At 49.8% G+C, this 13,315-nt stretch overlaps 1 protein-coding gene across 1 annotated transcript in view; it reads right to left on the bottom strand.

Moving 5' to 3' along the window:
• The window catches only part of ADAMTS15 (ADAM metallopeptidase with thrombospondin type 1 motif 15), a 40,055-nt gene extending 31,563 nt beyond the window's left edge, over positions 1–8,492 (bottom strand). Inside the window, exon 1 of the mRNA XM_082201384.1 lies at positions 5,525–8,492. Within this exon, the coding sequence (XP_082057510.1) occupies positions 5,525–6,520 (996 nt within the window). The 5' untranslated portion in view covers positions 6,521–8,492. The remainder of the gene's footprint in view (positions 1–5,524) is intronic.
• Positions 8,493–13,315: the final 4,823 nt, after the last annotated feature.

Raw genomic sequence — 13,315 nt, 5'->3', positions numbered from 1 at the left:
GGAGCAGAATCCAACCAGGCAAAAGCACTCAAAGATGCCATAGAACAGGCTCATTTTGTGCTTCGGAAGGGGAGATCTTTGGGGGCCAAACAGAAAGACCTGGATGGGGGCGCATTTATCACCCAGGCCTGAGGTTCCCCATCCCCGCCATAGGAGTTGCCATCACGATACATTCCTGCACTTCAGAATTTGCCATCGCACCAATGTCTCCTCTCAAACAAGTATCACTGAATTGCATGGGACCCTTCTCCAGGTGAGAGTGCAAACGATTGCAGCCTCTGCCATGTGTTAGGAGGGCCATGCCTGTGACATGAGTAAAAGTGACAGGCCACCCCAAAACATCTCTGGGTCTGCCTCTCCATCCCCCTTGTCCTCAACCCCTTCTCTGAGATTCGCACAAACAGAAGTGCCTATGGAAATTCACAGAATGGCTCAAAGCTCTGGAGGGGCTGTGCCTACCCAAAAAAACAACAACCCAAGTCTAGGTGTGAGTCATGCAGGTAGCTGCGGTCATTTGGCTGTAGTCATGGAAGGAATGAAGAGGGATGGAGTAGTCTCTGAGATATTTCACACACATGAGTGGTCGTGTGTGTTGTGCTGCTTCCTTGCACACACAAATACACAATCACGATGCCTTTCATTCCTACCAGAAGGTTTTTTTCTAATCTTTCTCCATCAGCAAATAGAGATGTGGCCCTCCCTATATTCATTGCATCACTGCGATCATTGAGTCATCTAGTCCAATGCCTTGCAATGGAGGAATCGCAGCTATTGTTAGAAATGATGGGAGCTGTTGTCCAACAGCAATTCAAGGGCCAGACTATGGCCACGTATCTGGGGTTAAGATGGCGAGGCATTTTTTTGCCTGAGACCCAAGGCAAGAAGCACCTCCCTTAAACTTGCCTATCACAGCAGCCGGCCGCACAAACACAGAGGAGGAAGCCTTCACTTAGGCAACAGAACCCTGGAGGAGGAGGAGGAAGGCGATGAGCAAATGGTAGAGATGGAAACAGAACGCTCAGAACGTTTCCCGGTACAAGTTTGGCCAAAGTTCCTGCCGTGTCAAATGAGAAATCCCAGTTGGATGCATACAAATGTTTCCTGCGAGCAAAACTGGGAAGACTGCCATGGATCAGAACAGTGTGTGTAGCCAAGGTTCAGCCCGAGGATGACAAGGGATTCCTTGAGGAGATTTCCAAGTCAATCACCTGCCTGAAGCCCGTCCAGGTGTAGGGAAGCAAAAACCACTCGTTCTTAGGCGATGATGGCTGCTGAGCGACCGGGTCTAGAGGGAGCAGTTGCATTCCCGTCGGGCACGAAGCCCATAGCATCAAGGAGCAATCGCAGAGGATGCTGAGGCTGTCAGCATCAACATGGAGATGCAGGAGACCAGGGACTACAGAGGGGAGGAGTTAGGAACAGGCCCAGCCAGGTTTCAGAATGAGAGCCAGTGTGGTGCAGCGGAAAGAGTGTCCGACTAGGACCTCAGAGACCAGGGATCTAATCCCCACTTGGTCACAAAGCTCACTGGGCGACCTTGAGGGCCAGGCATTGCCATTCAGCCTGACTCACCTCACAGGGTTGTTGTGAAGATGAAATGGGAACTAGAACCTTGGAAGTTTAGTGTGTGTGTGTGTGTGTGTGTGTGTGTGTGTGTGTGTATACGTGCGCGCACACACGCGCACAGAGATATAAAATATTCGAAGATCGGGGTTCCAGTGTAGTGGTTAGAGTTTTGGATTATCATTGTGGAGAACTGGGTTCAAATCCCCACTCAGCCACGAAGTTTACTGGGTGACCCTAGGGGTCAGTCCCTGCCTCTCACCCTAACTGACCCCACAGGGTTGTTTTGAGGATCAAATGAGGATGGGGAGAACCTTGAACCCCTTAGAGAACAAAGTAGGAAATAAATGCAATAAGTAATAGATTCCAGAAGGAAATGCATGATGGATGTCAGCACAGATTGGTCCATTAGGGCAAATTGGGCATTGTCCGCCAACCTTAGGCTGCCCTCACCTGCCTGCCTCCCCACTTACACCCAGTCCAGGGGTGGCACTGCCTGTCACCTTCCTCCTCCATTGTCTCAGAGTTGCCCTTTCTAAAGAATTTCTAAAGAAACTCAGCAGGAAGGAGGAGGACAAGGACCAAGCTAGAATGAATTGGCTCTGTCTGTCATTGGCTTTGGCACCACCTACTGTTGGGCTCCCAGACTTCTACCCCACCAGTCCCCACGGACAGCAGCCACCACTGATCTGACATCCCTGACTGCCGTGAGATTTCCACTGACAAACTAAGGACTTAACTTTGCTCTCTCCGCTGGATTTCACAAGCACCACCCCAAAAAAAAAAGGAACAGCAGGAAAGGAAGTAGCAAATCCTTCTAATTAAGCGGGGGAAATGCAGGGATGTTTATTTAAGGGCAAAGTCGTGCAGCCAGACAAACTTAACTTGTTTACGTCCACTGTAAACGGATGTTGACATGAAAAATTACTCTGGGGGAATAAATCCCACTTCACACATGAGGCGAGTGAGAGTTAGCAATTTCTAAAGAAAGACAGTAGATTAGTGGTGGGGGAGACACCCCAGTTGGTCTCTAGTTTCCCAAACCTCATGCAATAGAGGGTTCTGCAAGAGATTTCAGAAAGAGATTGGTGCTCTGCCCAGCTGTTTGTGGGGGAGGGGGAGTCCAGAAAACAAAGCAAATCCCTGGCTCTGTGTGACCAACAAGAACATGAGAAGAGCTGGATGAAACCAAGAGTCCATTGATCCTAACTTCCTTTTCATAGGACTTCCCTTACAGCAGAGATAGGAGTTTATGGCCCTCAATATGTTTTTAAATTACAGCTCCTATCATCCCAGACCAATAGGTCATGCCATCTTGGGTGGAGAGAAGCTGGAATCCAACAGCATCAAAGGTTCCCACCGCAACTACATCCCACAACAACAGCTATGCTGTAGGTAGACTGCCTCTGAATATGGTGGGTCTCCATTTAGCTATCAGGACTTATGTCAACAGCCATAACCATTTCATGGTGCAAGGAAAACCTATGAATTCACTATGCAGGGAAGGAGGAAAGAGATTTTTTTTTCTTCTGTCTGCTGAATCTGCTGCCAGTTAATTTCAGTGGGTGATCCCAAGTCAAGAGCTGAACCTCCAATGCTCCAGGGGCAATTGGACTTCCAGGTTCCTCACCCCTGCTCTACATTTTATCACCCTAAGGGTCGGGGGAGGGGAGGGGATGCATCTCTTTCCACTTTCTCCATAAGTTTTCCTACAATTTATGTATCTCCTACTATGTAAAAAAAATGATACGATTTGAAGCTGAACGTTGGAAGATTTAGGACGGATTTTAAAAAGCACTTCTTTATGGAGAGCAGACTTAAACTGTGGAACTCCCTCCCACAGGAGGCAGTGAGGACCACCAATTTGGATGGCTTGAAAGGAGGATTGGATAAATTCATGGAAGAGGAGGAGAGGGCTATCAGTGGCTATGAGCCAGGATGGTTACGCTCTCCCTCCACAGCTGGAGGCAGCAATGATTCCGCGTACCAGCTGCTGAAAACCACAGGGCTCTTGTGCTCAAATCTTGCTTACAGGTGTTCCATAAGGGGCACCTGGTTAGCCACTGTGAGAACAGGATACTGGACTAGATGTGCCATTGGCCTGATCCAGCAGGCTCTTCTTATATTCTCAATTGCCTCTATTAATTGCCTTTTTCCTCTTGAAGTTTTTAAAATTACTTTTAAGGTGCAACTACAAATGCATCCTGCAATGGTTTTCTCAGCCACATCATGGCAGGCAAACTGAGACACTGCATTGGGTAATTGGCAGCTCTGGCCCAGTTGGCAGAGGCAGGAAGAAGAGAAGGAGGGAGAGACAGAAGGAGGAGAGAGGAGGAGAATCGTGGCTCCGCCCCGCCCAGCGAGATGCTTCACTGGCAAAGGGCAGCTTCTTGTCACAAATGACTCTTCCTGAAGAATGTCTCTCTCTTGACCCATTTACTGGCCTCGCAAAAAAACTGTGCCAACGGGTGTTTTTTCTCTACCCTCTTTTTTTATTTCTTTCTGGGCTGCTGTTCAAAAGGAATTCCATGTATGCCAAGCTCACAACCCACGTGCTCCCCTCTGAGATGCAACCAAGCAATTGGGGTGGTGGTGGCAGAGAGCAAGGCTGGACTGCGTTCATCCCACGCAGAAGGTCCCAAACCCACGTCCCCCTGGCAGCTTCAGCAAAAAGACCAGAACATAAAAAGTGAGCCCTGCTGGCTCAGGGATCATGCCAATCTAGTCCAGCATCTGGTTCAGTGGCCAGCGGGATTCTTATCTGGGGAAACCTGAATGCTGGAGGCAGAGTGCAGCCATCATAACTAGGAGCTTCCTTAAGACATCAGGGCTGTAGTTGCCCGGGACCCACAAAAGGCACTGCCAATCCAAGCAGGCAGCAGTGTAGTGGGCTAAACAAAGGAGAACGGCATCAGAGCAGCTTCCCAGATTCCCTGCACTTCTCTGGAAAAATCAGAAAAGCCGAAAGTGACCAGCCAAGTAAGCGCTATTGCTTTTCATTTGGGCAGGCATCTTCTCGTGGCTCATTCGGGGCAGGTGCAACCTAATTCTGAATTAATTTGGGAAGACGTCTCCGCCCGTTGAAAACAAATGGGGCTTATTCCTAAGTAAGTGTGTAATGGACGTGGTAGCCTGAAGGTCACTGAGGCCACAGCAGCCTTCCTCAACGTGATGCCCTAGAAACATTGGACTAAAACTCCTAGCAGCCCCTGCCCTGCATGGCCAAGGGTGAGGAGGTGATGAAAGCTGTAATCTGACAACATCTGAAGGGCCCCAGACTGGACTAAGGGAAAGGGGACTAATGGGGCTTTGGGAGGAGTCAAGAGTGGTGCAGTGGTTAGTGTGTCAAGCCAGCACCTTGGGAGATCAGGGTTCAAATTCTCACTCAGCACATGAAGGTCACTGAGAGACCGTAAGCCAGTCACTGCCTCTCAGCCTGGCGTTGTGAAGATTACAGTGTCAGACTAGGACCTGGGAGAGATCAAGATTCAACCACACATTTACAGGAGCGCACATACACAAGTCATGAAGCTCAGTGCCTGACCTTGGGCCAGTCACCTCACAGCAACCCTACCTCGCAGGGTGATTGTGGGGATTAAATGATGGAGGGGAGAACCACACTCGCCACCTTGAGCTCCTTGGAGGAAAAGGCCGGGTACAGATGCAATAAACCAGAACCCCGGACCATACATGCATAGAATGTTGGATTAGTAAAAACCATCATCGTTACAGCGCCTCCTGCTGGCCAAGGAGGGGAATCGGCCTCACCCGCGCTGCCGTCCAACCTCGAAGTCTCTTCCCTCGAAAGACCCATTCGACGCCCATGCAGGGACCACTAGGGTGGAGGCGAGACGCACCCACCCCGCTTGGCAGCACCTCCTGGTCCTCCTGCCCTGGAGGACTAGCCGGAGGAGCCATGAGGCAACCCGTCAACCCACCCCGTCAGATCGCCCCCACCCACCTGCTTCGTGAAGAGGATGGCGGTGTCCCAGTACTCGGGGTGCTTGTCGTTGCCCTTGTTCAGTTTCTTCTGCCAGGCGCAGAAGTTGCGCAGGCTGAGGGCGGCGTTGCTCGTCACCTTGGGCCCCTTGTCGTCCTGCCCGATGACCAGGAACTTGACCACGGCCAGCTGGATGGGGTTCTGGATGCTGGGGTGCCGGTAGAGGCGCGCCGCCGTGGCCATGAGGGTCAGCAGGTAGTGCTGCAAGTCGCCGCCATGGAACTTGGCCATGGACTCGTCCGCCACCACCAGCGTCTCCACGTAGCGCGGGATGGAGACGAAGCGCTTGGCCCGGGGCGGTGGAGGCTGCGGCGCGTGGCCCGTCCCGTTGCGGGGGCCCCGTCGGGCCCCGGGAGCCCCCTTGTACTTCTCCAGGGCTTGCAGGATGGCCGGGTTCCAGCCCGAGCCCACGCCGCAACGGGAAGTCGGGACGGCGGGACCTGGCGCGATCCGGCGCTGCAGCAGGTGCTCCCCGGGGCCGCTCCACAGCGCCCGGTTCCCGCCGCTGTTCTCGACGGGGCGGATGAGGTACTCGGCGCCGCGGTAGCCGAAAGCCCCCGTCAGCCCTCCGCAGAGGCTCAGAGCCGCGAAAGAGTCCGCGTCCGCATTGACGTCCCCGGAGTAGAAGCAGCGGCGCAGGTCTCCCTCCTGCTCGGCCGCCCCCGCCGTCGGGGCGCTGCCCAGGTACTGCGTGGAGAAGGCGGGCGCCAGGAACTGGGCGTCGGGGCGCAGGTGCAGGTAGAAATCCTGGTGGAAAGCCGTGATCTGGAAGGTGGCTCCTTGCCCGACAGGGGTGCCCTCGGGGGGGCCATGGAAATACGGCCGGCCGCCCTCCGGGGACGGGTCCAGGCGGATGGGGGTGACCAGCTCCGTCTCCGCCGGGGCGCACAACCCTCGCAGGACGGTCAGGCAGAGCAAGAGGGCACCCCGACGGAGGAGGAGCAGGAGGAGCGGCATGGCGCGGCGGGGAGGGCGCGGACCGGGCCGGCCGGGGCAACTGCAGGTCCTCCGCGTCGGGGAGCAGCCCGCTGCCCGCTCGCTCACTCACTCACTCAGCGAGGCATCGCGGCCGGCGCGCTCCTGCTACCACCCCCCTCGACGGTGCCTGGCTTTGCAAACAGGCAGCGCGCTTGCTAGGAGAGCTTTATATACATCGCCGCCGTGTGCCAATTTCTGTCCCTTTTCTTTTCTTTTTTTATCAAGGCTTTGGAGCCAGAGTTGCTTTTCCTTCGCCTGCTGCTTTTTTCTCCGAGGGGAGGTGCTGAAGGCGCTTATTGGGCCTGCCCTCAGCCACTTGCAGCTCGCCCGGTGCCTCCTAGTAGCGCGCTGCGGCGCGCTCGCCTCGCGTTTTAAAGAGCCAGAGCGAGTTTAGCTGACTTTTGCAATTATGGGGCTTCCTCTCTCGCTCTCTCGCTCAGAGAGTGAGACCATCTGCAGCGTTTGCTGTTCTTTTTCCTGCCTCCTCTGCAGCCCCTTCGCCCCACTCCAGCGCAGCCCCTCTCTCATTGAAGTTCCTCAGTTCCACTGACTCTGCTTTTTTTCACAGGGCTGTTGTGTTTGTGGCCAGATCTTCTGCGTTTTCCTGAACCCCAGGAAAGCGTTGACAAGCCAAAACAGCCAGCCAAAAGGATGTTTGTGTGTGCGTGTATGTTTTTTTTTCCCAAAGAAAGATGCACTCCGAATGTGCCAAAAAGTGCCTTCGGCTGCTGCATTCCGTCTCCCTTCTCTTCATTAGCCTTCGCCTTATCATTTCCTACTTGGAAAGCACTCTGTGTGCACTTCTGAGCACCGCCTGTTACCGGCCGCTTGCAATTGAACAAATAACCTTTTCCATTGTCCTCGTTCCTTCGTCCGCAGATATTCCTTCTTTATTTTCACACTTGTGTTCACACACACCTTGCAGCCTAGAGACAAAAGACCTTGCAGGTGTAGCTCAGAACAGTGTGACCACCATGGAACTGTCAGAGAACAGGGTTCAAATCCCCCCATGTGGCCACGAAGCTCACTGGGTGACCTTGGGCCAGTCACTGCCTCTCGGCCTAACCCACCTCACAGGGATGCTGTGGGGATTAAATGAGGGGGGAGAATCACTTTGTACCCCGCCTTGAGCTCCTGGGAGAAGAAGGTGGTTTAACAACAGCCAGTATGGAGTCACGAAGAAATAGGCCAATTCTTGAGTTGCAAAGGCCTGGGCTTTGACTGTCGCCTCGCCTACAAAGTCCAGAGGCGGAATTAGAAAAACCTCTCTTGCTCACACAGCCTCAGCCCCTCATCAGAAAAATGGGCGTAATTTTCTGCTGATCAGACTTTCATGGACTGTTGTGAGGACTGTGACAATATTCCTGTCTGTCAGGGTTTGGAGGGTGCTTCCCGATGGGTGTTGATGATGGAATTCCCTCGGCAAAGAGGTGTGTCCGGCACCTTCATGAGGCCCTTGATTCTATTTACCTGCCTACCTATCCATCTGTTTCCATGAGCAAGCCAATGCAGAGCTTGTCTAAGGCCCAGGGGAGGAGTCTTGCTAGAAGAAAGTTATAAACTCGCAGTGCATTCCTGTCATGGCGGTGTAAGTCTGGCTAGGCCCTAGGAAGGGGCCTCCAGTCACCCGGCCTACAACATTGCCATAACCCACTCAGCCACTTCTATCAGTGGAAAGGACACTGTTGCAGCTGCCACCCAATACCTATTCTGCATTTGTAAGAACTCCATCATTTAGTGTGGCAGCTCTAGCTCTTTGGAACTCCTTGCCTATTGAGATCTAGCAGGTGTCTTCCATCTATACTTTTCCGCACCTGATAAAAACATTCCTGCCCAGATGCTTAGAAACATGTCCAGATGCTTAGAAAGTTGTGGTAATTTTAATCTGTTTCAGTGTTTCAACTTTTGTATGTCTCATTGTAAAACGCTTTGGTTTCTTGGGGTTGTTTTTTTAAAAACAAAAAACAAGCAGTGTATAAATTTTATGAAACAAATATATATGGTACACACTATGTGATAATGTGCATTCAGTGCTGCAGGCAAGCACCTTTCGGGGGTGCTGCACACACAATGTCATCCCTGTGCCACACTGTTTTGACAACCTAAATCGCGTTCGGCTGAGAAGTTATAATCCGTTTTGTGCCAATGAGAATGCCTTTCTCAAGTGCTTACTGCCTACGTGTGGACACAGAAAGCATTTTCTCAGGTCCCCTCCGATTGGGGCAGACCCACCAACATTGCAGGACTGTGCTGCTCCTCCCCCCCCACACACACACACAGACACCATGTTAAACTTGTGCATGAATGAAACAGCTTGTATTTCTCTTCCATTTCACCCAATGTTCTCTTCCTGGGGGAAATCCAATTGGAAAAACCTGCTGTTGCCAGTGCCACATCTGCAATATCTCAAGGACCCATTTGCAGTAAGAAACCCTCTCCCCACCTGAAAGCACCCCCAGAACACTGGGGAACTAGTGCTATATGAATGCTCAGTATTATTTTCAAGTTGTCTGCAATGAATTGTAAGGGAAGCATCCATGTGGATGTGAAAAAGTCTCCATGGGATTCGCAACCCTCCAGTAACCTCTTCTTATCACTAGCAACATCATATGAGCTTTGTATGCTGACATCAGCAGAGGAATGAGAGGATGCTGTCTGTTGCTTTTCCTTGCAAAACAGAGCAGAGAGAGCTGGCCAAAGCATAAACAGAAAGAAATGCAAGACTGAAAATGGTTAACTCCCATCCATAGTTGAAACAGACACAAAGGTCAGCCATTTGAAAACTGCAGAGGAGGCGTTTATTAAGCAATCTGAAATAATTAAGAACGTCCCTTCAAAAAATACAAGACGTCTGCATCTTGGGATTATACCATGTGATGCAATCCTATATATAAACCATATTGAGTTCAGTGGCACAAACCCCCATGTTGTTTGTAGGACTGCAGTCTTTTCGGAAGATGTAAAGTATTTCCTAAACACTGACAACAGCTGGTTATAGATCAGGCTTATTTAGTGTTTTTAAATTGTTTGTTTCTGCGCTCAGGACTTTTAAAGACATGATAAAAAGAGGGGGCAGTTAATAGGTATTGTTTTATTCGTGGTTGATGTCTGATTGCGTGCATTGCTGTACATTCCCTTCATAGTTTATCTGAGCTGGTGTGCATGGTCAATTAAATAAAGTTTATGGATATGCAGCAGATAGCAGGGAGGAGGAAAAGGCAGGTTTTGACAGTCTGCTGGACAGGCATGCAAGATGGAAGAGGAGAACTATAAGGTTCCATCATCAAAGGGATGTAAACATGACCGCTTTGGGCACTGCATCCTGCCAAGGTCTCCCCTGTGACTTGCTGTTCCATCCCTGTGCCCTGATCAAAGCAGGATTATTCCTTCATGAAGATGAATCATTCATTCATCTTAAATATTATTCTAGTCACATGGTTGAAAGGCTTTCTGCTAGGAGAAGTGATTTATTTTTATTGATTTATTTTCAAAAGTTCCATCCCACCTACTTTACCAAAGAGACTTGAGGCGGCTAATGAAAAGTAATAAAAACAGAATAAAACATACACAATCCCCTTATATGATTATTATCATTATCAAATATTTATTTACACCCCACCTTTTTCCTGGACAAGGACTCAAAGTGGCTTACAGATCAAATAAGACCAGCTAAAAACACAGGGAAATAACAAAAGGTCCTTTACCTTTAACAGATTTTAATGTATTTATGTAGCTTTGATTCTATCAGTGTTTTATTGTTTTTTTTTAAGCTACATAAATACATTAAAATCTATTAAAGGTGAAGGTAAAAGACCCCTGGATGGTTAAGTCCAGTCAAAGGTGACTATGGGGTTGCGGCGCTCATCTTGCTTTTCAGGCTGAGGGAGTTGGCGTTTGTCCACAGACAGCTTTCCAGGTGATGTCTAAACTGCTGTTGGCACACGGAGAACCATGATGAGTGCCAGAGCGAACAGAAATGCTGTTTACTTTCCCACCACAGTGGTACCTATTTGCTCTGGTATGCCATTGAACTGCTAGGTTGGCAGAAGCTGGGACAGAGCAATGGGAGCTTACCCCATCATGTAGATTCAAACTGCCGACCTTAAAATCTATTAAAACCATACCAGTAATTACAATAAAAACAGCAGGGCACCAACCATTTCATTAAAAGTACAGTGGTACCTCGAGTTATAAATGCTTCAGGTTACAAACGCTTCAGGTCGCAAACTCCGCTAACCTGGAAGAGTTACCTCGAGTTGAGAACTTTGCCCCAGGATGAGAACGGAAATTGTGTGCCGGCGGTGCAGCGGCAGCAAGAGGCCCCATTAGCGAAAGCACGCCTCTAGTTAAGAACAGCTTCAGGTTAAGAACGGACCTCCGGAACGAACTCAGTTCGTAACTAGAGGTACCACTGTAGTTTTTTTCCAAAAGCCTGTTGGAACAAGAACATATTCACCTGCCGGCAGGAGGACAAGGAGGGGTCCCGTCTAGTTTCTCTAGGGAAGGAGTTCCGTTATACTGACCTCTGACGAATAACTTATCAATATGCAGTGTATTTTAGCAAATTTCAGTAGCACAGAAAGAACATAAATAACAAAAGATCTTTTTTTATGAAAAGGAAAAGGAAAATGCCAGGCCTTCTCCAATCACCTGAAGCAGCATAGCGATGGAGCCTGACAACCCACACTTGGCAAGGTAGGTGCCACAACACAAAAGGCCCTGCCACTGGTTGCTAACAGCAGCCTTGCACCCTGAGGCCAAGAGATTTGAAGCAGGGGCTCAGATGGCAACCAGAACATGCAAGGGAAAACATATGGGGAAAGCAGAACTGATCCATAAGCTGTCTGGACAGGCGGTTCAATGTGCCTTCAGCACTTGAAGTGGCACAGTGTCCTATGTTGCATCGGAAGGATCAGTGTTGGGCTATGTGGCAAACCCAGCTCTGTCCCCCAATAGAAACTACAGCCAGGGAGCTGTCCCTCAGCATCTGCCACCTGAGGCACTTGCCTCACTCTGCCTAATGGTGGCAAAAGCACTGGGAAAAAGATGTCCCAGGTCCCAAGCCATTAAAGGTTTTCAAGGTGAACCACAGCACCTTGAATTGAGCCCAGAAATTAACTGGCAGCCGGTGCAAATCACATGGGAATAGTTTGATAAAATCAAGCTGGCCAGTTTCTGCCAGCAATCTGTGCCCCTTGACACCTGCCCCACTCTCACACACACACACCCTGTGGTGTCCGCCTTCCCCGCCCCTGTGCAACACGTTTGCACATAAGTCACGTAGTCAAAACCAATGCTTGTTTTTATTGCCCTGAAATGGTTTAATGGTAAATGAAGCCGTCCTTGCAGACAAGCTGGTTTCTGCTTTGATTTAAAGATTTGGCAGGGAGACAGCTGCAGCTGAAGAATTTTATGCATTTCTGAAATCTAAACCAACGGGGCTGTCTACCAGGAGGTTGAGAGAGAGCTTTCCCTCCACCCCACAAGCCTGTCTTGCTAGCGCATAAAATTAGAGATCTGTTGCTAGTGCTCACATCAGCCATCATCAAGGCCTCTTTTGGGCCAAACCTGTGACCCACAAAAGCTTTCTGAGCAACTCAGAGCGAGTGAATGGTTGAATTTAGCTAATGAGCTCAGTTACTTGAATGAACAGTACTTTGCAGATGAAAAGAGGGAATTTTATTCAGCTGCACTTACAGGGCTCAAGGACTTCAGAGACTTAACAGAACTTCCCCACCCAGAAGCACCTCACTCACTTAGAGAAAGTCAGATGTTCCTTGTTTGAAAAGATTCTCCCTTATTCTGGGACGTGACAGTTTATTGCTGGAAAAGGAAAAGGGGGGGGAACAAATGAGTATAGCTGAATGGGCTGATTCAGTAATTGCATATTTGACGTGTGGTTTTTTTAATTGGAACTGTCTCCTCCGAAAGAGTGCTGGGCCCTAATTGTGTGTACCTCTTGAGTTGCATGTCAGATGATCCTTCAGAGACAAAAATGACGTTCCCATCATTGGTGGAAGGGAGGGAGAATGCAGGCAAGTGGGGCTCCTCCGGGACCTTTCTCAGAATTAGAGTGATGATGTCATCTGCTAGAGCACCGGGGTCATTGAGGGATCCTCGTGGCTCTAGCAAGTGAATGAGGGGATAACATGGCTTTCAAGTTTTATCATTTTTGGGTGGGAGGTTAGCATAGAGGAAAGCAGAGGATGAGGAGATGAATGAGGCAGAGGCTGGGCCTTTCTTTCTTTTGATGTAGAAAGGGATACACAGTTTTGAATGAAGAGTTTCAGTGGTGGCACTTCTTTGCAAAGTTGTCAATACAGTGGTACCTCAGGTTAAGAACTTAATTCGTTCCGGAAGTCTGTTCTTAACCTGAAACTGTTCTTAACCTGAGACCCCACTTTAGCTAATGGGGCCTCCCACTGCCACTGAGCAATTTCTGTTCTCATCCTGAAGCAAAGTTCTTAACCCAAGGTACTATTTCTGGGTTAGCGGAGTCTGTAACCTGAAGCATCTGTAACCCAAGGTACCATTGTATTTCTAATTAAAGGCCAAAGGTGAGAGCTCAGGGCGTTTAACATACGAGGTCAGAAGGAAGCTCAACTGAGCTCAGTGAAATTTACACCCAGAAAACTCTGCACAGGGTTGCAGTTACGCTGATCCCAGACCAGCGGTCAGCAAACTTTTTCAGCAGGGGGCCGGTCCACTGTCCTGCAGACCTTGTCAGGGGCTGGACTATATTTTGGAAAAAAATATGAACAAATTTCTATGCCC

The sequence above is a fragment of the Podarcis vaucheri genome, assembly GCF_965113315.1.
Source record: "Podarcis vaucheri genome assembly, chromosome: 15".
Lineage (NCBI taxonomy): Eukaryota > Metazoa > Chordata > Lepidosauria > Squamata > Lacertidae > Podarcis > Podarcis vaucheri.
The sequence above is the reverse complement of the archived record's forward strand: the minus strand, read 5'-3'. Positions and strand labels throughout refer to the sequence as shown.